Source organism: Falco cherrug, chromosome 6, assembly GCF_023634085.1.
Source record: "Falco cherrug isolate bFalChe1 chromosome 6, bFalChe1.pri, whole genome shotgun sequence".
NCBI classification, from domain to species: Eukaryota; Metazoa; Chordata; class Aves; order Falconiformes; family Falconidae; genus Falco; species Falco cherrug.
Window position 1 is genome coordinate 30,021,241 of NC_073702.1, and position 27,068 is coordinate 30,048,308.

Here is a 27,068-nt window from a genome sequence, read left to right on the forward strand (position 1 = left end):
GCGGGGGGAGGTGGCGGGCGGCCGGGGCGGGGCGGGCGGCCGGGGCGGGGCGCGGCGCGGTGGGCGGTGGGGCCGGGCCGGGCCGGGCCGGGCCGGGGCGGGCGGCGGCGGCGGGGCAGTCAGCCTGCGCGCTGGGCACCGTGCGGGCGTGCGGCGGCCGGCAGCGAGGCACGGAGGCAGCCAGCGTCCCCGCCACGTAAGTAGCTATTAATACGCCGGGGGAAAGACGGTGCCTTGCTGACGGGGAGCGGCGCGGCCATCCCTCTCACTCCCCTTGTCCTACTCCCGAGGGAAAAAAAAAAAAAAAAAAAAAGGAAAAAAACCAACCTCAAAAAGACTCAAACAAAATCTTCTCTCTGCATTTTTTTTTTTGTTTTTAAAAACGATTCCAATTTCTTCCTTCCCCCCCAGCCTTTCGCTTATTGCCCTTACAGCCCCCGCAGCAAGAAGTCGGCCCCCTTCTCGCCGTGCTGGTTTTTCCTTTCTTTGTGCGTGAACTACATCAAAACGCCGCGAAGGCGCCGAGCCCCCAGACAGAAACCCCGCCGTGCCGTGGAAACGTGAAGGCGTTCCGCTTCCCTTGCCCGTGGTTGCACTTTTTGTTCTGTTGAGGCGGCCGCGACAGCGACAGCGCGCTCCTTTTCGCCGGCGCGGAGCGGTGCGCCGCCGGTGCCTGCGCGGAAGCCGCCGGTGCGCGGCCCCCCCCCCCCCCCCTCCCCCCGCCGCCGAGCCTCCCGCCGCGCCGGGCGCTCTTTTGTCGGCCCGGCCGCTGCCCGCTCTAAGTTAAATGCTCCCTCGCTATTTCGCGGGGCATTTTCGGAGCGCCCCGGGCGCCAGCGGCGAGGCTCCCGCGCCATCTACAGCCCGGCCGCGGCAGCGCGGCTCTGCCTCGCCGTAGGAGAGAGAAAGGACGATCCCCGCTGCGCGCAGCGCGTTACCTAACCTTTTGTTTTCGCCCGCGCTGCGCGCCCGCGGGAGCGGCGGCCGCCGAGGCCCGGCCGCGCCGCCCCGCGCTGCCGCCCCCTGCCCCGCGCCGCCCCGGCACCGGGCGCCGCTGCCCCGCCGCCGCGCTGCTCCGCGCCCGGCCGCCGGCGGGAACAAAGGGCCGCGGGCTGAGCGCTCTCTCCCTGTGCCCAGGACGCGGCGCTGAGGCTGGTCGCCCGCCGCCGCCGCGCTCCCGCTCCCGCCCCCCCCCGCCACACAAAGGCAGCCGCAGCTGGACGGGCGAGGGACCGCGCTCCACGCCAGGGCTCCGGTGCAGCGTCTCGGCTGGTCTTCTCCATACTCATGAACATACAAAGGTCAACCCCTATCACGATAGCACGATATGGGAGACCGCGGAATAAAACCCAGGATTTTGAGGAGCTCTCGTCCATACGGTCCATCGAGCCAAGCCAGAGTTTTAGCCCGAATCTAGGCTCGCCGAGCCCGCCGGAGACCCCGAACTTGTCGCATTGCGTTTCTTGCATCGGGAAATACTTATTGTTGGAGCCTCTCGAGGGAGACCACGTTTTCCGAGCCGTACATCTGCACAGTGGCGAGGAGCTGGTTTGCAAGGTAATGCCTCTGCGCCTTGTTCTCCCCCGGGTTGGCCGCCTGTCGCGTGTCGGTTTCCCGTGGCTCGCGGGAGGGCCGAGCACGGCCGTGTAGATCAATTATTAAACAGTTGAAATACAAAAGGGAGGGAGACGGGATTAAAGGCGCATCCTGTAACTTTTCCCTCTCTAGACAATGGCCACGTTATAGCGGTGGCCCGGAGCCAGTTCTGCCTCTTACCCGAGGGATGTTGTTCGGGAAAGGGCCGTTCTTTAAGTAGGTCTTAACGTGAGTTCAGATAAGGAGAAAGCCTCATCTTCCCTACTCTCACTTTTCAAAATGGAGTAGGGAATCCCCGGCTAATTTTAAGGTGTTGGGACCTGCTGGCTTCCTCGGTATTTTACTCCCCTTGTTCTGTGAGTTGGGGTACAGAAGAGGATGGAGAAGCAGGGGAGGGGTGGGGGGAGGTTGCCGTCAGCTTTGCCTTAAAAGTGATTTTAAAAAAGAAAAAATCCACATCGAATTAATCAGCCTGAGCTCCCTCACCGTGGAGGTTGTTTGCAAACAGCATCCTCCCCCATTGCACAACTGAGCAAGAATAAAACCTGCACACCTACGGTTTTTAGAGGAGCAGACAAAATAGCTATCCCACTCTTTGTAGCCTGCCTGCTTTTCCCTGCCTCCTCCCAGTTTGCTCCTACTATTCAAAGGTGTGCTGTGAGGGGAAAAGAAACCCACACGCGTGCACATCTGTGGAGGGACGTTTGTCTCTTTTTTCGGGCTGAGGGAATATTTTCCTTTGTTCCTAAATTATGATTCTCGTTGCCTGTGGTGAGCCAGACTTACGCCCAGCACACTGAGGCAGTACCCAGTAGCAGTTTTTACAACTACGTAGCAAATTGCTACCTTGTAACACACACTGCAGTGTTTGTATTGTTCCCAAAATGCAGGATAGTGCCATTTGGCTACCCGGAGCAAATACCTAGCGTCGAACTAACTGCAAAACGGAGAAACAGACATACTGTAGCTTATTTATATTCTAGGGATTAATGGTGGTATTGCTGACTGTTTCATACTTTCTCATACTTGATTCATAAGAAGTTATGGACTAGCCTGTAGCAGGGAAGTGAAAATAATTGCTCCTGTTTGCTGTAAAGATTGGCGTTCAGAGGGCAGTTTAAATATGCTTGCTGATTGAGTTATAAAATGTGATGTTAAGGCAACCTAGGACTTTGTGTGATTATTTAGGGGGAAAAAGGGCCCGTGACTTTGCAAAGGACTAATACTGCATGCTGAACTGAATGCTTTGTTACTAAACTGAAACAGAACATGAAAATTTCTAGAATGAAAGCCCTGCTCAGTGCAGTAGTACAGTGCTGCACTCTAGGACATTGGCATCTTTTCATGAAATAAACAGATCCCACAAAGCTGCTGCTCTGCATGGAATTATAGGTGAACTTGCATAGCAAGTGGTAAAGCGGAGGCTGTGCTCTTTGTTTCCTGTTTGGTTTGCAGGATTAAGGCACTGTTTTGATAACAGTATGAACAGCATAACTGCAGCTCACAAAGAGTGGACGTTTATATTTTTTTTCCCTTCCCTTTAAGCTCTATGTTTTTGAGCTGATCCTGACATTTGAAAAGTATCAGTTTTTCCATATGTGTGAGGCACTATTTCTAGCCGTGCTCCAAAAATATGATCTTAGCCTGAATTGCTAGTTTGTGAATACGCAGTTGTCAGTCCTGAACTCATCTTAATTTAATGTGTGCTTTACAATGCCTGCAGTATCAGGACTACTATTTGTCAAGTAGCCTTCCAGCTAAGCGACCTGCTATCTGGTATCTTATTGAAGATGCTTAGAAATTGCTTGCAGAAACATTGGTTTAGATAACAGACACATACTGATGATTCTCAAGATTCATTTGGCTGCACCCACCGACTGTACAGATGCCGTTATTTGCTTCAAGGCTCTGTGGCATCCAAACAATGGTAACTTCTCATTTCCAGTTCCCAGCAAGAACTAAATCAAACTGCAGCTTGCTGGACATTTGCTGAATTGAGGCCAGGGATCTTAAAAGCTGGGATACAAAGAAGCCCTTCATAAAAGGTATTCTAGACTGTAGCAGTATGACAGCGCTTCCCATCTCCCCCCATCCAAACATAGTACTAGTGTGTATCCAAACCTACTTATTTAACATCGTCTGAGAACCACAAAATGTCACTAATTTATGTTAAGATAATCTAGTTAGGAGAGGATTCTGGAAAGGTGCTTTTTCATGTGAAGATTTGAGCTACATGAATGTTCCTGCTTAAATTTTATTTTATAGCAGCTGCTTTGTAGAAAAGCCATTCACTTACAATGTAGTAGTTAGGAGTTTTGAGATCCAAATGTCAATGAATTCTGCTCCGGAATGAATTACACACCAGGGATTTTAGCAGCACCCCCTCCCCACCCTGGTCCTGCTTCCCTGGCCACCATGTCACCAGAATGCCTCAGTGCTAATTTAACCCCCTTAAAGCGTGTTGGATCTGTTTGGCAGCCTGCCTTTAAGGTTGTTTCTGCCTGTGCTGGACCATAGTAGCACAGGTATGGGGTGGGGGGAAAAAGAGGTGTGTGAGGAGGGGGTGTCCCTGTTTCTTGGGGTTTTGGTCCTGTTCTGCAGAAGGAATTTGTTAGGGTTGCACTCTGAAGTGTTAAATTACTCTGGTTTTGAAACCTCAGATAAATTTTGATTCAACCCTATCTCTCTCACTGTTTTGAAGCTTTTTAAGGCTTCAAAGAAAGCAGGGAGATTTGCCTCTTTGGAGAGGATACAAATACCTGCTATTGGAATACAAATACTAGAATACAAAAAGAAGAAAAACAACTGCAGTTTAAACCAGTTGGTTAGAGACCAATACCAGTTCTTCATTTTTATGTTCAGTTAGAATGACACATGACTACCTTAAATTCTTTTTACCAAAGTAACAAAACACCCAAGAGTGAGTTACATATTAATTGAGTTTTTATGCTGGTGGAAATGCTAATCCCTTGCTTTGTAATACCTCTGGAGCAGGTATAATTAAAAGTAAAACAACTCCTACCTGTACTTTGCTCATATTTTCTTTTAGCACCCTGACTTCTGTTATTCTCAATGAAGTCTTTCTTTTTTCTTGTAATGTGGGCATTTCTCAATTGACTCAAATTCTGATTCATTCGTCATCACTAGATTATAGTAACTTTTTATATTTGGGTTTCCCAGCAGCCTTTTTAATTCTTACAGTTCATTCATAAGATCAGCAATAACATATTTACTAGTAAAGGGACACTTTGCTTTTAATGGAGCACTTGATTGAAATGCAGAGAGTTCAGGGTGGTTTTGTCTTTGCCTTTTGAAGGATGTTTGTCTGCACTCCAACAGGCAGGGCTATTTCCCGGGTTGTCCTTCTGATCTTATAAACAGCCATTGTAAAACTGAGACTTTGAAAGTGAAAGTGACTTTGCTGTTTGTCAGAGATGAAAAAAAGGCAGGAAGTAAATATGAATAGCAATAGATGATACTTTAAAGCTGAAAATCCTAATGGGTTAATAAAATCAAGAGAGGGAGGCATGTGTATCAGGGTGGATTAAATGTGACAGCTTCTCTTAATACAAAGCTACTGGCTGTATTCTCCGAGTTTATTTGGATGGAAAATAGAAGATAAACATGTTTCCTTCTGAGTACTGCCCTTATACCTCACTGATGTTCACAGGTTAATTCAGATTACATTCTAAATTTGATCAGCTTTTAGCTAATGAAGCTTATTCTTGCTACAGGTTTTAAAGACTAGCCTTTCCTGTCAAGGTTACGTGCATCTTCGGCGGGGGCTGTATAGTCTGTTTTGTCTTGTCCTCAGTGCCTTGAGCTTGTGACTTCCTGTTTACATCGGTGCAGCTTCAGTAACAGCATAAATTGTACTTAAAGATGGTTCTGTTAACAGAATTAGATGTACTGCAACTTCACTGTCCTTTGTGTTGCTAACCCTGGCTTTACTGTCATTGTTCCTGCAGGTTTTTGATATTGGCTGCTACCAGGAGTTATTAGCACCATGTTTTTGTCTGCCTGCACATAAAAATATCAACCAAATTACTGAGATAATTCTTGGGGAGACAAAAGCGTATGTGTTCTTTGAAAGGAGCTATGGGGACATGCATTCGTTTGTTCGAACCTGCAAAAAGCTTAAAGAAGAGGAGGCAGCCAAACTCTTCTATCAAATAGCTTCTGCTGTTGCACACTGCCATGATGGTGGACTGGTACTGCGAGATCTCAAGCTGCGAAAGTTTATTTTCAAGGATGAAGAAAGGTAAGAGTCTCCCTTACTTTACAGGCGGGGATGCCTGAGGTCAGATATTCAGTTACAGGCGCTGTGCCCTTTGTTGTCACCACACCATTCATTTGTGGTACGCAAGGTGTCACAGTTTATTTTCCTCTGCAACCTGATCATGGGATGGATGTGCCATTTTACCTTCTGGCTTAGGCTTTGGAGTAAAGTAAGTATAGAGCGCTGTTTGCATCTGTGTCTGGCCTCTGCATCTCCAGCTAGAGGACCACCCTCAGTCCTGAGGAGGGGATAACTCCTGGAGGATGGCTCTGCCTTACTCTCTGGTGTAAGGAGCTCCACTATCACAAGTGCTGCTGGTGTTAAAAGAGGAAAGGAGCAAAAGATCCAGTATGTTAAAGAGGGTTAGAAATGACTCGTTCCAGCGAGGAGGCATGAAGAGGAAGAGCAGCCAAGTGGTTAATGCTGACATAGGTTGGAGGGAAGGGCCATCAGTGCTCTGAAGGGCTGCCTTGAAGACAGCTTCTTGTTTTCTGTGCTGGAAGAGTCTGGAGGCTGCTTCTGTGGCTGTTATGTGGTCACTAATCGTACTAAGACTACAACTGCCTTGCTCTGTGTGTGCGCCTGTTTTTAGTATCACAGCTGTTGTGGTACTTGAGGAACTATTGGTTTTTGTTGTTGTGTTTTTTGTTGGTTGTTGTTTTTTTTTTTTTTTTAATATCTCCTCCCTGCACATCCTTCTCACAGTATCTGGGCGGGAAATGATTTGGGGAAAGAGTATGGGAAGACAGGGAGAGAAAGAATGCTGTATGCTCTGGATACATTGTTGATGTGCTATTTCTGATGCTGAGCTATAGCTATATTGTTGTATCTGTGGAAACTTCATGTGCCTTTCCTTGTGGTTACCACTTTTCATTATGTTACATCATGTATTCACTTGCAACTTCCATGTAAGGCACCAGAGTAATAAACACTGCCAGACTGATGCCAGGCTTTCACAGAGGCATTAAACTGGAAGATGACCATTACAAACAAAAGAAACTAAATGAGGGCAGAGCCTGCCCTTGTGCTTCTTCATATCTTGGTAGAAGATGGGGACATGTATTTCCCTTTTAGTTAAATCCTACAAATTGTCTGAAAGCTTGTTCATAGTGAAATGCATGTTCTGGAGAGCTTTGTTAAAAATAACCAGTGCATATCAATTCCATTTGGGGCTGTTTGGGGAAGTTATAAGCAACAGCTGAGGCACATAAGTTTTCAACAGACTCAGTAAGTCCGTGATCTGAGAACTAGAAAAACTAATCCACAGTTCAGTCAGGAAAGAGAAATTTGTGGCCTTAAAATAAAAATTACAACCATCTATCCTGTTTAAATACTTTCTACTTAAATGTTATTACAAGCTAAGTTTTGCAAAATAAACTTCTTTAAATCTCTTTACAAACTGAAAAATAAGGGACATATTTGCACTTCTTAATTCAGTTCAGGCAGTTCTCTGCAAATAGCTATTCCTTATTTCTATACTGCAGCCCTGATACATACAATTACCCATTCCTCCTCTTCAAATAAAAAAGCCTAAAATGAAACCAGCTTAATGTCCATACAGAGAGAAACGCAAAAGAGAGATGTAAACTGCACTTTCACAACTTCTACTCCCAAGTTTAATAATTAAATGCCATTTATAGCACCTCTGATGCAAATAAGACAGCAGCTTCTACAATGTAGAGGGGAGGGATTGTTTTCTGTTGTGTCTGGTAATGTCCTAATGTTTAAATGGATTTTTAACTTTTTTTTTTTTCCTGGGGTTATATGTAAACTTGTGTGGTTTTGCATGAAGGCCAGGACTCAGAAAAGCTGCTCCAAGTGAAGGCAGCATGAGCTCAGAGCAGTGCAGTGGGAGCAGACGTGGGCCCGTGCTGAATACTTTTGAACTCCTACCCTGCCTCTTACTAGGAACTGAATGCAACACAAGGCACAGGGCCAAATCCTTTAGCCACCCAAGAAGAGTGGTGTGTACTATAATAGCAATGTTTGCTTTTATGAATGTTTTTAACGTAACTGTCATCTGCAAAATCACAGTTACTCACTTTTGAACAGTGTCTTCTAATTATACAATAATTCACTTTAAAGGTCAAATAGGACACACTGGTTATTTTTAAGATAATCATAGTGTGGTTTTCTACTGGACGTAATGTTGATTTGTAAGCAGGGAGTTACTGTAATCCTTTCTCTGCTAAATAAACAGAGATGGAATAGTGTGAGGTAGAAATAGAACCAAACAGCGCTGTCTTTTTTCACATACTCTGATCATCAGACTGTAATCAGTCATCACTTTCAATGTGCTGCTATATTTAGGCTGAAAAATCTTCCCTGTCCTTTTGGGTGCACAGAGGTGTTTGTGTGTTGCTTGCACAACCCTCCAAGCTTGCATCCCTGTGAGGATGCCTGCGAGCTGAGCAACCTGCCTTTCAGAAGCTGCCGTCGGCAGCAGTGCCTGGGAATGGGTGCTGCACCATCTATTGTTCTTTGATACCGGTAATGAACCAAGGAGGAAGAAAAGAGGTGAAAATGATGGTTTGAGGAATATGTGTGAACTCTACTGCTGTGTTGCTTGTTCTTCAGTAGAGCTTTTTCTTAGTAGTTCTTTTCCTAACTATTTCTTCAAGTCTGTTTTTCTGCAGTTCACCTTAAGTACCTACTGCTTTGAAATTTTATCCTCTTGAAGACTCTCATAGCTTTTATTTTGGTAGAAGATGGGAAATCCAGTATGTAGGTAACACATGAATGGAAAACTTGCCTTTTTTTTTTTTTTTTTTTTTTTCCCTTTTCCCCCCCCCTTCTCCTCCCAGTAAGATACTACTTTGCTCTTAACTGAGAGCTGCCAGACTGGAGGAGCCAGAGAGAATGTGATGGATTTATGAAAACAGTTCCATTTGTTTAGAAAAGAAAACCAATTAAAGCTTTTCTTAGTATATACTCCTTCCATTGATCCTAATGACATCCTGGTAGTTCAATACGAAATGAAAGCTCCTAGAGTTTTGCAGAGGGGTGCATACAGCACTGAAACTCTTTCCATCCTGTTCCCATTATCTAAATTACAGCTGGAATTTGCAAAGATTGAGGCACCTCTTCTAGCAGCCTCATGAGTGCTCTTGGCCGCTACTGATGTCACTGCTAAGAATGTATGTTATTTGGATGTTGCAAATGGCAACATTTTTGCAACAAAGTTGAAAAAAACCACCCCAAAAAAACCAAAAACAACAACCAACCCCCCCCGCGCCCCCCCCCCCCCCCCAATCTTTGGGATGTCTGTAATGAACCGGAAGGTAGAAAGGTGGAAAAAAGTAATGTTGGAGGCTGGTAGTGCTGAGCATTTTGTAGGGGTCCTAGTCTTGCTAGTGATGTTTTCTTGATGAGCTAACTCAAAGGTTGACTTTGATGGTGTGTTACATCTTACTCCTGCGTGTGTGTAAATACATCAGCACTTGAAGTGAAATCAAGAATTCCAGTGTGGAAACAAAAACAATTTGTCTGTGTCAAGGTACTTTATCTACAGCTAGTTTTAATCCTGAACTGCAGGCATTTTGAAGATGCGGTAAATTGCATTCCATGAAGCACATTTGTATAAAAGAAGGCTGAGGGGGTTGTGGTTTTTGGGGCGAGGTGTGTCTGTGGTTCCGTTTGTAATAGATGAAATACCCAGTCTTGTAGTATTGAAATGAGAGTTAAACTCCTTAAACCTGCAGCTGATCTTGAAGCAGAACTTCTGAGACATTACAGCATAGCTGGAAATGTTTTGTAACACTGGGTTAGCAACAGTAGCGCATCTATTAAATGGGGATAGTGACTTTCAGAGCACTGGAAGTCTCACCGAACTTTCTAATGTACCTGTAAGATTCTTGAATACTTCAAGTATGGGGCCCTTAAACTTCTAAATGAAAGTTCAATCCAGTACAGTGGAGTTGAGTTAAGACAAAACCCATGGGTTTTTTTATATTTTCTGCTTCCACTCATGTTGGTAACTTTTTCTTGTCCCGGATATTAAGCCAGGTCAATGTTGATGTTGTGGGGCTCTTGCTTTTGATTGTTTTTGCTGTGTTCATGGCATGGTATTTACAGTTTTTCTTGTACAGCCTGTCCTTGTAGTAGGCCATTGGGCAGAGCAACTGTGCCCTTCTTCTAGCTGGTGTCCCATAATGATGTTGCAGAACAGGTAGGGCTTTTTGGGCTGTGCTAAAAATAGTACTATACACAGTATATAACTGATAAAGCAGTTCATCAGTCTGATACAGAGCACATGCTTTGAGAAAGAGCCACCTCAAAGATCTCAGAATTAAATCAAGCATTTCTGTGTTGGTTGTTCCAATGCTTTTCTTATTACAAGAATATTTCTGCTGTCAGGGAATTATTAATTTCTTTAGTGCATTTTTAAGCCTTTAATTATATTAAAATATTAGCTGTCGTAATATTTGAAGCTTAAAGACCTTGTACATTCATCATACTTGTTGAAGGGAAAATTAAGATAATTTTAGTATTTAGATATTGTAATTTTCCTGTATTCTTTGAGTAAATATGAGGCAGGTGGGATTCAATAAAAATAAATAGAATTTGACACTTTTTGCTCTGCACCAGGGGAATTCAGCCAGTACAATGCACTAATTTAGGAAGCCTGTGTTAGCATAACATATTTATTTGGTGCTCTTAGAATGTTTTTTGCTTCCCCCCCACCCCCCCTGGAATTTATCAGCTTTGAGTGGATGATGCTTTAAAGTGACCTAGTTAGTTGTTTGCAATCCTAGCGATACAAACCTGATCCCACAAAAAAATACAAAATGCATATACCAATCTTTCTCCAGGTAGACCTTTCATTTTCTTACAGTAGTAAATTTCTTCCCCGGTATTTGTCAAATTGTAATGCAGTCAGCCACTTTTCTCCCATGGTATTAGAACTTGCTGTTTTACTTACAGTTTCATAAAGAACAGGTAAGTTGACGCTTTCCTTAAGTCCTAGAAAGAGAGCCCTGAAGTGGAAGAAAATCAAACAAAATAGGAGTGCTCTTTAAATACCAGAAAATTTAGAAATAAAACCAGTCTTGATCTGTTTTGTCATTTAAGCTCTTCACATTACTCTCAATGGGGCCACAGGACCAAAGAGCATAAATTCTTCAGCAGTAGAGAATTATAGGTCAGATTCCAACCCAGAAATTACTATTCCTAGAATATGGGGAGGAAGGCAAATTTCTTCACAAGCAGCAAGTCTCTGCTGTCAAACTCGGGATGGAAGATTAAGTAGTTGCACAATTGTTTTCCACAGAAGAGTTTGTGCTCCCTTTTGCCTTCATGTGGTTTGGTTACTGAGCTTCTGTGTTCTCCTGGTGTTCCTGGGAGCAATGAGCTTTGGATTTGTTGGGTATGTGGTATCCTTCCCTGTGGGGCACAGAATGCTATCTGTGGATGTTGAACATCATACAAGCCCTGTGAAGTGCTTAAATCTTCTCCCGAGGATATAGATAGATTAAGAGCTATGCCTGAGGTCATAAATGAAAGCAAAAGCCAAGGATGAGAAATAGGAGTTCCAGCAGACCTTGAGTCATCTCAAGGCCCTTCAGTGAGACCATGAGTGGTGAGAGCCTTTGCTTCAGTACCCAACTCTGGAGTTTGCAGGAGGTTTTACCCTTGGACTGTGCTGTCGTTTGGTATTTGGCTCATAGTGGGACCTGTATCTTCTTCACTCTTCAATCTTTGCCCCTTTGCAGCCTCATGTGCTAGCTCTGCTGAAGGGCGGTGTTGAGGTGCAGCCCCATGCCATGCTTGGAGCAGGAAGGGAGCCCTGCTTGGGGGCCTGCCTGCCTTTAGGCTGGGCTGTACTGCTACAGGTTGTCACCATGTCCTGCCTGGCGTCCCCAGCCACACTGTCTGACTTTCTGAGAAGTCCCTCTGGCTGAATGCTGTGTTACATGTTTGCTATAATGCCAGATACGGGTGCCTGTCATGAGATGAATCTCTCCAATGATAGGTGCTTTGTGGTCCCTGGAGGTAGATGTCTCTTGAGACATCTTGCATTAAGAGTTCAACAGCTGGTCATTTTGAAGACATGGAAACCTCCATCCATAATCTTGGTGCAAAATACTTCATGTTGAATTTTGAGCAGAGACTAAGGACATCTGTGGATGTCCGTGCTGGGGATGAGGAGGGGTGGTGGGGAGCCCAGCTAGCAGTGGCTGCAGTAGACTGTCATGGTGAAATTCTGCTGCCTTTTCTTCTAATTGTCCTTGTTATTACACCACAAGATTACTTCAAGTTTGGGAGGGAGAGGAAAGGTGGAGATTGTAAACAGGAGCCAACGTGGGGCATATTCAGTCTTAAGAACCTGCTTTTTGGTAGATGTATATTGTTTGGTTTACAGACATCTAAGCAAAAGATTTCCAGCGGGGTTGTGAAATAACGGCACTGCTTTGTCTTGGAGGTGCTGAGCACACCTACTGCAGCCTCAGAAATCATAGGGCTTTTTTCACAACATGCCGTTGCGTTAACAAAATAAAATTTTGGTCTCCCTGTGGAGTTTCCCGACACATCATATGAAAAGACCTAGAAAAGATGGTGAACACAGCATACAGTTGACAGCAGAGCCTTTTGAAACTCTGACCTTTGGTGCAGTCTGAAAAGATAAAAGCAGGTGAAGGAGCTGCCCTGAGCCAGATGCTTATCAACACCTTGCAGTATTGTAACTGAGCCCCTCCGCAGCAGGGTCTGCATCGGATTTCAGAGCCTGCATCCAAACGCACACATTGCTACCTACCTACCTACCTACTTCTTGGGGAACGTGTTGTCTCCTTAGGCAATAAGGGCATGGCAGAAACTATGCATGTCCTTACGGCATACAGGACAGGCTGTTCCCAGCAGTAGTATTTGAGTGTTGTAAAGCTGAGGTCTTTGAGGCCCCAGCCCTTCGTGGAGGTGTGCAAGGGGGTGGTCTCAGAGCATTTTGTAAGTGGAATTCTGAGGGGGAAAAGAGCCAGCTTGAAAGAAGTTAAAAGGCCAAAGTTGCTGTGTCCTGCACATCAGGAAGGGGGTGCAGGGCAGGGCTGAGTGTGCTGGTAGCATCCCTTTGGAGGAAGGGTGGGGGATGTGTCATTTTTAGAAGCTTCCTCATTCTGCGGAAGTACCAGTGAGGGAATCTTCCCTTAGGAACAAGGTTCATCCTGTAAACCTGTTCTGCCTGCAAGTCCCCCTTGTCTTTCGAAACGTATCCTTGAGCTTGTTTCATTATGCAAGAGACTGTTTGTCTGACAGCCTTTGTGTAGGGTTTGAGTGTTGGTTTTTTTCATCTGAAGTTGTATAGGATGTTGTGTGGTGAAATCCCAGGCTGTGTGCTGTTACGCACTGGAAGGGATGAAAGGAGCAGAGTTTAAATTAATGGCATAACATTTCCCCTCTGATCCCGTGTGCCTCACCGCCCCCAGAGGAGATCGGGTAGTTCTGAGTTCAGAACAAGTCTTTGCACCAAGCTGCAAATCATCTGCAGGGGGTTTCGTTAGCTGCCTTCACCATCTTGCTGTCTTCATGAGGGCAGCCTACTTCTGCATTATTTAGGAGAGATTTCCCTTAGTTAAAACAATCAATTAGCAAAAGATAACTGTTTCCAGTGTGAAGCTTCCCTTTTATTCCCCCCCCCCCCACACCTTGTGACTTTAATGGCATCATTGTGTTCATGCTCATCTTGTCTTTATGATGGGTTCTAGCAACTGACCTTGATTAAACGACCTGTAAATTATTGGCCACATAGGAGCAATCCTTGATCTACTGGGCAGTTGATGGCTTGAGTGCTTCTACCTAGGGAAAGGCTTTCCTGGCCTCTGTCAGAGTAATGTTGAAATATGAGATAGCATTGCTTGGGTGCCTTCATTTTTATGTGTAGGGGGGAATATTGTGAGGCACCGCTTCCCTTTAGATGTTGCTGGTTTATGTTTACCTGCAGTCATTTTAATAAAATGGCAATTCAGATGGTGATGATGGTTCTTTTCTGATCTCTGGAGGCATGAGGCTGCTGTATAGAATCTGTAAATCTGGACCATTTGACTTTGACCAAGCCTGAACTGCAAGTGCATGGTGTACCTGGAGTGTCCAGAGCAGGATGGCTCCTTCCATCCTCTCCCAAAGCAACTGATCTGGCTGTCATCTGGGGGATGATGCTGTATTAAAATTGTGGGTCTGGTCTGCAGTTAGTGTTTCCAAAATGGTAACGGTGGCTGAGCTGTGGCTCAGGTGTTATTTCCCATACAGATGGCATTGGGGACAGACTAGAAGCAACTGCCTTCATTGAGTCAGGCCTGCGTTCCTTTACTACTGACTGTTTATTCACTGCAGTGGAGATATTTTCCTCTAAAACACTCAGACTTTCAGTCAGTATTTCTGCTTTAAATGTTCCAGATTTTTTTTTTTCTCCTGCCTTACGAGCTTAGAGCCCTCTGAATAATTCCACTGACTTTGGTATGGAAATTATGTTTGCTTTTGAAGAGCGAGTGTGAATGCCAGGTTCTTATAGCCCTGGCTTCAGTGTCAAAAGGCAGGGTAGCAGTAGCCCCTAAGCTCTGCATGGAGGAATAATGCGAATCACTGGAAAAAGTGGAGGATGTACAACAAAGCCGTCTGCCAGAGTGCTAACTCCGGAGGTTGCATTGAGAATCTTCTGGAAGACGTTTAATTGATTAGGTTTTGTTACATTACTGAAGAGCAAAGTCTGAATGCAGTCAAGTAATGAATGGCATATTGATAAGAAATTCAGAGTGGTATTGTTTTTCATGGGTTTCCCTGACGGTTTCTATGGGGACAAAGACGCGTTTCCCGTCCGAGTGCTGCTGCTGCCCTCTGATTGCACTTCTGTGGTTTCATTCACCAGTAATGGGAAAGCATTCACAGGCAGAATAGCTTCCCCTTTTTATATAGCCATGATTCAGGGTTGTATTTTTTTTTAATGCATTAGACTAACACAGTGTTTTATCAATGATCTGATAGATGCATAATGCTCTTTTTCCAAGTGCTTATTCAGGGTCTGCATTAAAACTTGAAATTATGTACTGTAATTACGTAAGCCTTGACAAAAGTCTTTGTTGCCCTACAGTATGTGTACAAAGTGATTCTCATCCGGCTTTGGCAGTGGCTTACATTTGAACTTTAGGGATTAATTTTGTTGCAACCATTTGAATGGTTGAACTCGAATGCTGATGCTTTTGGAGAACTTTTTTTCTCTTGTGGGGGTCTTTCAGTTGACTGATGGGAATTATTTAGAGAATGAGATTTTTTTAGAAATGTGACTGTAAAAAAAAAAAAAATTTTGTCCTTTTTCTGCTCTGTGATGGGAGGCCCTTCAAAGTTGATTGTGATTTCACATCTCAGTGTTTGATTTTGCTTCTGTCCCTTGCCTGCCAAGTGTCAAATTTAGGGTTGTCCAGTTACTCTGCAACTGGCTGCACTCCCCACCCTTTGCTGTGGAGGCTCTGTATTCTCAGAAAATACTTGCAATTTTGAGGGTCTGTTTGTTGTTGTTGGCTTCTATTCTTTTTCCTGGGTATTTGATTTCAGTGCTTCCTCTGAGAGAGCGTGTGGGGGAGAGAGAGATTTCTTCTCATCCAGCACTTCTCTGCATTTCTGTGTATTTAGACTCCCCTCTTTCCTGTCCCACTCCACCACCACTGCCCCATGCCCCCCCCCCCCCCCCCCCCCAAAAAAAAAAAAATAAATCTCTGCCTTGCAGAAAACAAGAGCTCTTTTAGGTAATGCTTGAAATGTGGAGGAAAGGAAGGCCAGCCAGAGCGGGATCGCACAGAGACGGGGTGCTATGCACTGGGAAGCAGCAGCTCCTAAGCCAGGCTGCTTCTTTTTGATTGCCTGAAAAAACGTGAAATGACTGTGAAAAGGGGAGTGAGACTTGCTGTTTACACCTGTGTATTACTCAATTGTGGTACAATTACAGGCTGTTCTGTATGCACGGTTGAGGTACTGAAGTAATCCATCCATCACTGGTGAAAACAGACTGGAGTGGGTCTCCCCAGCCTGGATGCTAGCTCGTGGCAAGGGGTGCTGCCAGAGCCGAGCCAGGGTCTTTGGCAGCAAAAGCTTGTGAGTGCTTCCGTGCACAGGCTGTGCCAAGCGGGTGAGCTGCCGTGCCGAGCTTCCTGTGCTCCCTGTGCTGTAAGGATGGAAAACCTGCATTGTCACTTTCTGCAAAGACACCCAGCCTTACAGGTAGAAATGGGGACACCCAAGTTGCTTATGGTGATAATTGGAAGGGGGAGAAAGTACACCAAGGCCTTGTACCTGGCCGTATGTGCTCAAGAGATACAGCTCCTGTAGTTTGCAAGGGAAATGTGTACCTGCACGGAGTGGTGTGAGCACCGCCTCGTTGCAGAGGAGCCATTTCACAGAGGAGCCATTTCACCACTTGTACTTTACACACAAGGGTGTTACTGGTTGGGGGTTTGGGGACTGGTGAAGAGGGAGGAGGAAGACTGAAGGTTGTATTTTTGTTTAATTTGGGACCTTTTGTTTCCTCAAAGCCTGTCAACTCAGGAGGGTGAAAAACCTGGTTTGAGTGTTTGCTTCATTTGGCCACAGCTTATGGAAGAGCAGGCAGATAAGGGCCAGCTGTTGTTCCATTTGCTTGCTTACACAAAACCCGCTGTAGCATGCACAGAGGGCTGCAGCACCTTGCAAGAAAAGCAGGACAGGGATAAGGCTTTTGCATGCTGCTTCTGATTTATTGTCAGTAAATGGTTTCTCCTCTTGTAGAAAAGGATGAATGTTTTTACACACCTTGCAGTCTGCTCTATGTGGTTTTGTACCACATCCATTGTAGAAAATAAGAGATTAATAAATTCCGATAATTTTCTGTAATATAAAAGCTTCTTATTGAACCATTTCTCTAAATTTTTGGGCAACTCTTGGAAATGTAAAATAGGATGGGAGAGTAAACAGTTTCCCTGTGCTGTTGACACTGAGATGGCAGAAGAGTGTGTGTGTGGGTGAACTCACTCCTGTAAGTTGTTTATAAATAGCATGCTCTGCCCCACTCCCTGTGTGTGTGTTCTGCTTCTGTTAGTTAGCAGGAGTGAGTCGATGCTTTCCTGTCTGGCAGTTCAGTGACTTAATGCATGTGTGAGTAGCTGGTCTCACCGGTTTATTGCTACACATCCTTTTCTATGGAAAAACTGAGGTGGGCAGTGCATATGGAACCACAACTCATGTCCCTGCCTTCCCTTTGATTTCCTCCTCTCTGTTCTTCTGTTCTCTGCCCTCCTTGATGTTCGGTGTTTGTTGGTTTTATGGGTTTTTTTTGTTATGGTGGTGTTCTTTTTTTTCCCGTGCACATTTCTCCTCCTCGCTGCTTTTCCTATGCTGTGCAGGTGCAGGAACATGTTGAAGCTGTTCATCGTGGAAGGACTGTTCTCTAGTCACTGTGCTGTTTTGGACCCTCTGAGCTGTGTACAGAGGGAAATTGCTGTGGTCTTGATAATTGTAGTTAAGTTTCTCCATGCAGCCAGCTTCCTTTGTGAGGTATTGCTGCTGTAAAATATTGTTTGAGTGCTAATGAGGGGGTTGTCCATCACTGGGAGAGGTGCTGTTAGGCTGGCAATGGGTAATTAATCAGGAAGCAGGTGCGTTGCGCAAACCCCCACAGCATCAGCGCTGGAGGAGAAAACACTGCCCTGTTTAAGGAGAGAAGGAGCTGCCTTGACACACTGTGCTTGGGAGCCAGGTATTCTGAATTCTGTATTTATGACTTCCTGATTCGAGGCACGTTGCCAAAGGGGCTTTCACCTCTGCTAGTAAACGTCTCTAGCTGTTGAAAAGGTCCAAGTGTCATTATGAGAGTTTATGGCACAGTTGCCTCTGGAGTACTCCACAGAGTAAAATGCTCTTCTGTTGGTTCAAAGAAGATAGTGCTGAGCTGCCTGGAACCAAGTCTCAGCCAAAGCTGGCCCAGCTGTCTTTTGCAACTCAAGCTCGAGCAATGTTGTCTTCAGTAAACATTTAAGAAACAGGGCTCTCCTTGTCTGTTTAAATGCCTGTAAAATGATGTGCTTTAGTCGAGAGACGTGAGCTCTGCTTTTTGGGGTGATGTTCAGTCCCTGCCTGTGAATGTCTGTGGTATGGGAACATGGCCATGACACAGGGCTAAGAGTGAGCGTACAGACCAGTGAGGTTGAGGGACGAGGACAGTAGTACCTAAAGTTGAGTTATCATCTCGAGTTGGTGAAAGGAAAGCCTGCACTACTGCTAGGTTACTCTTCCATCCAGCTGCACTGGGCAAGTGCTGTTGGTGGTGTAGTGATTCTGCACTCAAAACCAACTGTTGCTGGCAAATAGTCTAAAGGGTAATTGCTAATCCTTGTGGATGCCTTTAACAAGGTCAGATTTTTAAATATAGTTACAGATGCTAGCAGTGAGAATTAAAAGGAAAGAAAGGTTATGTTCCATCTAGTGCTGTGACAAGCAAGTCTGCATTGTTTTTTCTGCTGCTGTGTGATATCCCTAAAGGAAGAAAATTGTCTTGCAGCACAATGACAAGTTCACAGTGCTTTGCAGGCAGAAGGAGTCTGCAGTCTAGATTAAGGCATCCCTGTCATCTTTCTGTAAGCCCTTTGCTAGCCTCTCCATTCGTTCCAACATAAGGAGTTCCTCTGGTTCAGCTGGGTAGATAAGCTTGCTGTTAATCTTGGTGGTGTTCAACTCATCTGATCTCCCTTTGCCCAAAGGTCTATTTAGGAAGACTGAAATCTGTTAAAATTGCTCTTCCTTAATGCTGGGATAAAGGAAAATGTTGGTCAGAGCGACCATTTTATTTCTTTTGAACCTTGTGGAATTCCAGGTGCAACCAACTGCGCACAGGTGTGAAGGTGTCAAAATAACCTTGTCTGGTTAGGGCTAGGCTTGTGTTTGGGCATGAGTCCTACACAGGTACATTAGAGTGCAGCCAACACAGGAAAAATCTTGACAATTATGTCTCCTTTTGGAAATCATGTCTATGTAAAGTTTACCAAACGCATGAATATGGCAATTACTTATCAGTAGGTCTTAGAAATATATGTTTACTGGACATAACTGTATTTGAAATCTGGTAGCTGTGCGTGGGGCAGTGTTTCCTATGTGCCTCTAATATCTCTAACCAGCGTAGAAGAGACAGTATCAATTATCTGTGACAAGTGCTGGAAGTGGGAGTTTAAACTGATGCACTTCTGCGGTTGTTGAATTTTGTAGAGTATTACTGTTACAACCATGTAATTGTAACAGACAGGAATTTGTGTTTTGATGTTTGCTTACCTTGATGGTTTTGGTTTTTTTGCCCGCAGGACTAGAGTGAAATTGGAAAGCCTAGAAGATGCTTATATTTTAAGAGGAAATGATGACTCTCTTTCTGATAAGCATGGATGCCCAGCCTATGTGAGTCCAGAGATCTTGAACACAAATGGCAGCTACTCTGGCAAAGCAGCGGACGTGTGGAGTCTAGGCGTCATGCTTTATACCATGCTAGTTGGACGCTATCCTTTCCATGACATTGAGCCTAGTTCCCTCTTCAGCAAGATCCGTCGTGGGCAGTTTAACATTCCAGAAACTCTATCCCCCAAGGCAAAATGCCTCATACGTAGCATACTGCGTCGGGAGCCATCGGAAAGGCTGACTTCACAGGAAATTCTGGACCATCCATGGTTTTCTACAGATTTTAATGTATCGAATTCAGGATATGGTGCTAAGGAAGTATCAGATCAGCTGGTGCCTGATGTCAACATGGAAGAAGACTTGGACCCATTCTTTAACTGAGCACACAGACTGGTGTTCAGAAGGTACACAACCTGGAGATGGACGCATGAAGGAGCCCTTCCTGACCGTGTTAAATCACATCCTGCATCAGCCTAGCTTGGTAGCAAAAGACACTCGGAGGTCCTCGGATTGAGAAGGAACCTCCACAAGGAGCTAATATAACAAATGTAGCATGGGGACAGACTGGGGGTGGGGGTGGGGGGCGGGGGGAGCTTGCTATCAGGTTAGATTGATTTGGAGGAGAAAAGGCAGCATGGAGCAATTGTAGCTTCTCACCTTTTTGGAGCCAAGGAGACTGCACATGCCAATTCTGGTGCAGCTGTATCACTCCTGTTTCTGTTCCATTAAAAACAGTGGTAACTCACAACAAATAAAAACTTTTTTGCCTCAGCTCACATCTTGGCATCGCACTGTTAGATATTTAACTTCAGCCATTATTCAGGGAAAGTACAATTGGCTAACATTTTTTTTAATCGGATGTCTAATAATTAATGGGATTAATTTAAGAAAAAAATTAGATGCACAAAGACGGACATGAAAAGTGGGTGCTAAAAACAAACAAAATTTCAGTTCATGTCTCTTGATAGCTATTTTCAACTCATTTCTTCTAAATAAACTACTTAATATTCTTGTCAGGAAATGACATTTTAATGCTTTGTTCCCTTAAGGGGAAGTAACTGTCATTTAACAAGCTGTTCTGTTTTGTGTCAAATGGTTTGTTGCAGGAAGCTATTATAACTCGAACTTCCAGATGCATTACTGCTATAATGGGGGGGTTGGGGGGAGAAGAAAACTGTATAATTTTTTTTTTTTTAAGATATGAGATAACTGGCTTCCATATCTGCCATGCTGCACGTATATGACTAGAGAGGGCAGAAAGCCCTTAATCATGTCTTTATCTGAGAACCGATCTCTTCTTTAACTGACTGGCCCACATGTAAATAGAGGGCTCTTTATTATTGAAGAAGAGTATTGTGGGTTTTTTTTTTCTTTAAATTCCTCTCAACTTGGGAAAAGAATTGTTTGGGTTTGATTTTTGTTTATGTCCAGAATAAGAAATAAGAGGGTATTAATAAGCTGAACATTTATATTACAGATATTCCTCTTGAAACATACACAGTAATATGCACCTTTTGTATTGTCAAGACTTATTCTATTTATTGAAGAAAATGTCACAGTAGTGATGTATTAAGCCAGTACTTCAATTACGGGTTGACTTGGGATGACATGTTACATGCTGTAGTTAACACACTTCTTTTCTGTTCAGGTATTTCTGTCCCTAAATAACTTTTTATTTAGCTTCTTTTTCTAGATAGCTTTATTTGATTTAGACTGGCAAATGTTTTTATTACTGCTTTTATATTGCTGTATGATATTGAAATCTCTTGGCATAAATATTTGTGTTTCCAGTACCTCAGTTGTTCTGATATTACTGCCTGTATATGTTTTGTGAAGTGGTCATGTTTTTTGGGTAGGTACATGTGGACTCTGTAGTATGTAAATGTTACTTGAATTTGTGCTTAATTATAGTATGTGGCATGTGCGTACAGCTACTTGGCATTTGACGTATGGATGCTATTTGCCTGCCTTGCAGGAAGGTTATGGTCCCACTCTCAAGAGGATGTTTCACAGTTCTTTATCAAGAGACAAAGCTAGCTGCAGCTGACCTGCCTTGGTTCTATTTTGGTAACTAAGAATATAAAGGAGCAATGTTTTTACACTCTGAAGATGGTGCTGTGTCAAGAAGGACTTTTTTTTTTTATTTTATAAGTACCTTATAGGAGGAAAGATTGGTGATGTGCATGGTGGGGTTTTACTGCCTCTGGTGCTTTGTCATGTATTTGGTTTAATGTTTTTGTCCTAATCTCTTCAATAAATAAAATTGTGCATATTTAACTAAAATTCAGTGGTGAACAATGTTCTTGCTGAACGTCTGAGGTGCTGCAGGAGTTTGCTCCATTAGAATCATTTAGCTGGTATGTTTTGTGCTGCTAACAAGCTCTTGCCAGACTGTGAGCTGAGAAAGCTTGGCACTTACATTTACAAGGTTACACTGTAAGCCTTCTCATCAAAAATTTTACCATTTGCTATGAATGAAACTGGCTTTTATTTTGTTTGTTTTCTTTCGGCTTGTCCCTACCACTTATCAAGCCCATTTATCCTTTTCAAGGAGGGTATTGAAATGCCGTGAGAAGTATGTCTTTGATGATGGGAGGCTCTTTGGCTAGTGAGGGGAGATATCAAAATGGAGCAACCTGGAACTTGCACTTTCCAAAGTCCTGAAGAAACGTGCATCTTGCATTTGCACCTCAATTCCAGAAAGGATAGATCAGAAATAGCATCTCCTCGTTTACCATTTTTTTTTAGGGTCAGATTCTGTTTCTGTCATTAATCTTGGATAACAATTAATAGATGCAGGTAGTGAGATCATGCAGAAGTACATGTGGAGTAATAAGGTGCTTTGTGAACATTGAGGCAGGATAGATGAATCCTGGTCCAGTAAGAAAAGACCATTTCAACTGGCCTTTGATTTGAACCAGAATGCAGTCTATTTCCAGCAGTTCTATGGTTTGAAAAAGCTGTAGGTAGCTGATGATCACCCCTAAAGAAACGCCACAACCCCAAACCTCTCCACTTCAAAATAAGTGTTACACCAAAACTGCTAGCATAGGGATTACTGTCAGGCTGGCTAACTTTGTGCTACATGATTTCATCCTAGGTGATCCCTGACATGTGTTGAATATTTCAGTTGGTAGGTTGAGAATTAAAACCGTTGAATATAGCACCAACCAGAAATGTTATTAACATGTAGAAACACTTGAATATCAGTTTTTAAATGATCTGTGTGCCTGCAGCCAAAGTTTAAATTACTTGAAATTCTTTCAAATCAAACTCCCACAATAAATGTGCTTTATAGAAAAAAACAGATTGTAATCAGTCATAGAAGGGGAGGGGGGAGTGCTGAGGATTTCCCTCTCCCCCACTAAAACTTATGTGAACGGCTTCTGTTCTGTTTGGGTGGAAGTAGTTAGATCTTATTTTACAGCAACCTGCATGCTTGGTTTTTCACTGCCAGTAATTATATGAAAAATGTGTCTGACTAATGATTGCTCGTTTGCAGTGAATTTTTTATTCGAGGGAAAAGCTTTCTTGGTATTGCTGCAGAGGAATCCTTTGGCAGCTGAAGTCAGATTTACAAAACGCTGAAGGGGAGCCTTGTTTTCTGAGCTTCCTTGTCCCTAAAGTGAAACCTGAGAGGGGGATCTGTGATTCAAAACAGCTGATTTCTGGCTCTTTTATTTTATTTATTTATTTATTTATTTATTTATTTATTTTATTTCTGCTTCATGGGCGCTGTTAGTGGAGTATGGGTATAGTACTGCTTACTGCAGAAATGCCTCAACAGCTTTCTTAGCGCTGCTCAACTCCTGATTTGGGTAGTAACTGTAGTGGGATGCAGGATTTTGGTGAGCAGAGGCTGTCGGATGGGCTTAGCTGCCTCCCAGTCCTGGAAAAAGGGATGATCATCTCATAACTCTGCAGGGTGAAAAGCCATGCCTACAAACAGAACCATTGCACAAAACTTGACCCTATGGCAGATGTTGGAGGCAGAGACCCCTCAGCCCCTCTGTCTCCTCTACCCCTCCCAATTAAAAAAAAAAAACCAATTAGGTTTTGTTATTTACAACAAAATTTACTTTTTAATGCAGCATTGTGTGTGATTTCAAGTTACAGGCTTTTCTTCAGGACTGCACAAACAAGTGACAATTATTCCTTTGGCACCATGATGTCATATAACCTGATCCCTCAGTCTTACTGTGGTGTGCATGTGTTACGGGGATAAACAAGTCAATTAAAAATACATTCTTAGAGATGAAATAACCTTGGTAAAATTGTGTTTCTGAAAAGAAAAAAAATCAAAAAAAAGCCCAACCCAAGCCCCTAAAACCCCAAACCGCACTTTCCTGGCAGTCGGAGAGGAAGGGTATGAAATGTGATGCTAAGGAAAAATTATTGGGAAGGGGAAAAAATAATACTCCTCATCCTGAAATGATTATGTTGAAATTTGGAAATGTATGAGTGAGCTCTGTGACTAATAACATAATGAATACCAAAAGAATTAGTAATGATCAGTTCTTTATTCTTAAAGTTTTGTCTAAGGTTTCTATGAAAAACTTGCTAATTTAATAAGTGACAGTATAGCTAACAACTTAACTAGCTTGTAACTTTCCTATTCTTTCAGTAGAAGCAAATGTTGAAAATTGGTAACATGATGAGACAAATTGAAATCAAAGTGTAAGTAAAGCAGGGTATAAATGACAAGTAATATGGTGTAATTCCACTGGAACATGAAAAATTACTGAGGAAAATTTCTTCTAAAAAAAAGAAAAAAAAAAACCAATCCAAACTTAAATCAGGCCAGTTGTGGCACTGACTTTTGCTTTTCCCAATGTCCTTGCTATATGTTCTTGGTACTAGTTGCCTATGCCTCCATTTCTGCTTTTGTGACTTCTGAATTAAGCAAATTTAGACTATTTTAGCAAATTTTAGGCTAATTTTGATCCTCCTGAGATGTCTCCCCAGAGGCCTCTATACAAGTTCAAAACTCTAGGCCATATTTGGCTTGGAAAGTTTTAAGTATAGTGGTGAGTGTATGTAAGTGTGAGGAAAAAATGTATTTACAGTTATGGTAGTGTAAATCCTGAGAAATTAATCTGATATTATTTTTGCTGGTGTAGATCAGTGGAATCCATTTCTTAAGTGCCTAAATGAGCCTGACTTGTGTGCTGAAAGGTGTCATTTATTCTAGTTATTATTCAATTTAAATTCATTTACAGTCCTCACAAAAAATGGCTCAGCACAGAAGTGGATCACATTGTTCTGGCTCTCCTGCCTTCTTTGTACAACTTCCATAGCCTGCAGGGGAAAAATAAAACAATCTTTGTGTGGCAGCTTGTGGAAAGTAATAGGTTAGCTCTGCTGCATTTATTTCTGCTCAAGAGATTAAAGTGTAGTTGCAAAGCTGGTGCTGACATCATTCCAAGCACACAAAAAGCTGACGTCGGTTATACAGTATATTGCAAGGTGTTTATCTTCATCTGATTAGGTTAGCAAAATGCATACTGCCAAGGCAGCACAGAGGGAAATAGCCTGTTTGCCTGCGCTTTCCACTTGCCCTCTGACACCAGAGTTGGTCCTGGAAAGGCTGAAACACTTTGTGCTTGATAAGACCCCTGTGAAAATCTATGAAGCTTCCATCAGGCTTGACTTTTCCCATCGTAATCTCCAAACGGGTGTTGAGCGGACAGTTTGTTTGAGGTGGGCATTGGGCAGCCCCTCCTCATGGGGAAATCCAGATCTGAACTTTTGGCCTCCACAAAGCCAATCACAGTGAAAAAGTGAGAATGGATGTTGTGACACAGCAGTGCAAATGCCAATCTTCTCTTCTGCGTGCTCATCTAAGCGTGTGTAATCGGTCAGTGAGGAAAGTGGGAGAGCTGCTGCCAACCAGTGAGTAGCAGGGTGGGAGGCTGCTGCCCCTACCTGCCGCCCTGCCTGCCCTCCTGCCTGCCCTCCTGCCTGCCCTCCTGCCTGCCGCCCTGCCTGCCCTCCTGCCTGCCGCCCTGCCTGCTGCCCTGCCTGCTGCCCCTGCCTGTCGCCCTGCCTGCTGCCCCTGCCTGCCGCCCTGCCTGCCCTCCTGCCTGCCCTCCTGCCTGCCGCCCTGCCTGCCCTCCTGCCTGCCGCCCTGCCTGCTGCCCCTGCCCGCCGCCCTGCCTGCCACCCTGCCTGCTGCCCTGCCTGCCCTCCTGCCTGCTGCCCTGCCTGCTGCCCCTGCCTGCCGCCCTGCCTGCTGCTGCTGCCTGTCCTCCTGCCTGCCCTCCTGCCTGCCCTCCTGCCTGCCCTCCTGCCTGCCGCCCTGCCTGCCCTCCTGCCTGCTGCCCTGCCTGCTGCCCCTGCCTGCCGCCCTGCCTGCCGCCCTGCCTGCTGCCCCTGCCTGCCACCCTGCCTGCTGCCCCTGCCTGCTGCCCTGCCTGTCGCCCTGCCTGCCACCCTGCCTGCCGCCCTGCCTGCCGCCCTGCCTGCTGCCCCTGCCTGCCGCCCCTGCCTGCTGCCCCTGCCTGCCGCCCTGCCTGCCCTCCTGCCTTCCGCCTTGCCTGCCGCCCTGCCTGCCACCCTGCCTGCTGCCCCTGCCTGCTGCCCCTGCCTGTCGCCCTGCCTGCCCTCCTGCCTGCCCTCCTGCCTGCCGCCCTGCCTGCTGCCCCTGCCTGCCGCCCCTGCCTGCCGCCCTGCCTGCTGCCCCTGCCTGCCGCCCTGCCTGTCGCCTTGCCTGCCGCCCTGCCTGCTGCCCTGCCTGCCGCCCTGCCTGCTGCCCCTGCCTGCCGCCCCTGCCTGCTGCCCCTGCATGCCACCCCTGCCTGCTGCCTGGAGGGTGCAGGCAGCTCGAGCTGCTACCGTGGGAGTTCAAACTACACTGCCTCCCCTTCCCCAGTCTGCAGGAACGTGCTTGAGATCTGGAGGGCAGCAACAGAAAATGGGTATCTTCCTTTGGTTGTGACTGAATGTACCCTTAAAAACAGGCACTTCAACCTGTAACTGAAAATACCTGCACTAAGAGGGCACCTGGGAATAGCGTGCTCCGTGGGTCAAGCCAAGTTCTTCAAAGTATGGGGCAGAGGTGGATAAACACCTGATTTCTGCTCGCACTGAGACCTGACTCAACAGCCCATGTGTTGTGCAGTACAAAGATGTTGTTAAATGTACATTTACATTCTATGCTTACCCTTAAAAGGAAAATTTCAGTGTTGGTTCTGAGTACCTGGCTTGGATATTTGTGTGTGCTTCCACAAGAGGAGTCTCATTGCTCCATAAGGACCGCTGGTCCCAACTAGTGACCATTTGTCTGATGCAATGCACTCTTTAATTCGGTCTTCTTCTTTTCTTCCAAGTTAGTTATTTCATTGTTTCTCTCATAACAGTTTATGGTTAAAATTTGATCTAATTCAGTCACTGGAAATGACAAAATTTAGGCATGCATTTTAGTTAGAATATCATGGGTTGAAAAAAAAATTCAATTCCATGCAGTAACTGTTTAATTTTAAAAGCTCAGTATCAGCTTCCTAGAAGAGGGGAGTTCATGCTTACTGGTTACCAATGGCCATTTTATTACTTCATATTTTGTTGTATTCTACTCCCTCCTATGTGTAAACACCATAACAGCAGATTATTTGTAATTTCTAAGTGTTTGTAATTGCTAATTAAGATTCTTAGTTTTCATATTAGCAAGAAATGTGCCTGATACATGCAAACAGCCTTTACAGCAGTTGTAAGATGTATCTGTGGGTAAAAATTGAAGCTCTTCTGGGTACCAAGTTTCTGACAGGGCTCCAGCTGCATTAGGGGAAAAAGATTTTACCACATA

General features: G+C 44.6%; 1 protein-coding gene across 2 annotated transcripts; it reads left to right on the forward strand.

The window, feature by feature from the left end:
- Nucleotides 1–76: 76 nt before the first annotated feature.
- TRIB2 (tribbles pseudokinase 2) lies at nucleotides 77–21,550 on the forward strand. Of its 2 annotated transcripts, none has more exons than XM_055714284.1 (4): nucleotides 77–196; nucleotides 1,138–1,557; nucleotides 5,565–5,857; nucleotides 19,180–21,550. In XM_055714284.1, the coding sequence occupies exons 2-4, from the start codon at nucleotides 1,288–1,290 to the stop codon at nucleotides 19,646–19,648; spliced, it is 1,032 nt and encodes a 343-aa protein (XP_055570259.1). In that variant the 5' UTR covers nucleotides 77–196; nucleotides 1,138–1,287; the 3' UTR covers nucleotides 19,649–21,550. The 2 variants fall into 2 exon arrangements, with proteins under 2 accessions (XP_055570259.1, XP_055570258.1); XM_055714283.1 differs by having other exon boundaries at nucleotides 120–196; nucleotides 412–1,557.
- Nucleotides 21,551–27,068: the final 5,518 nt, after the last annotated feature.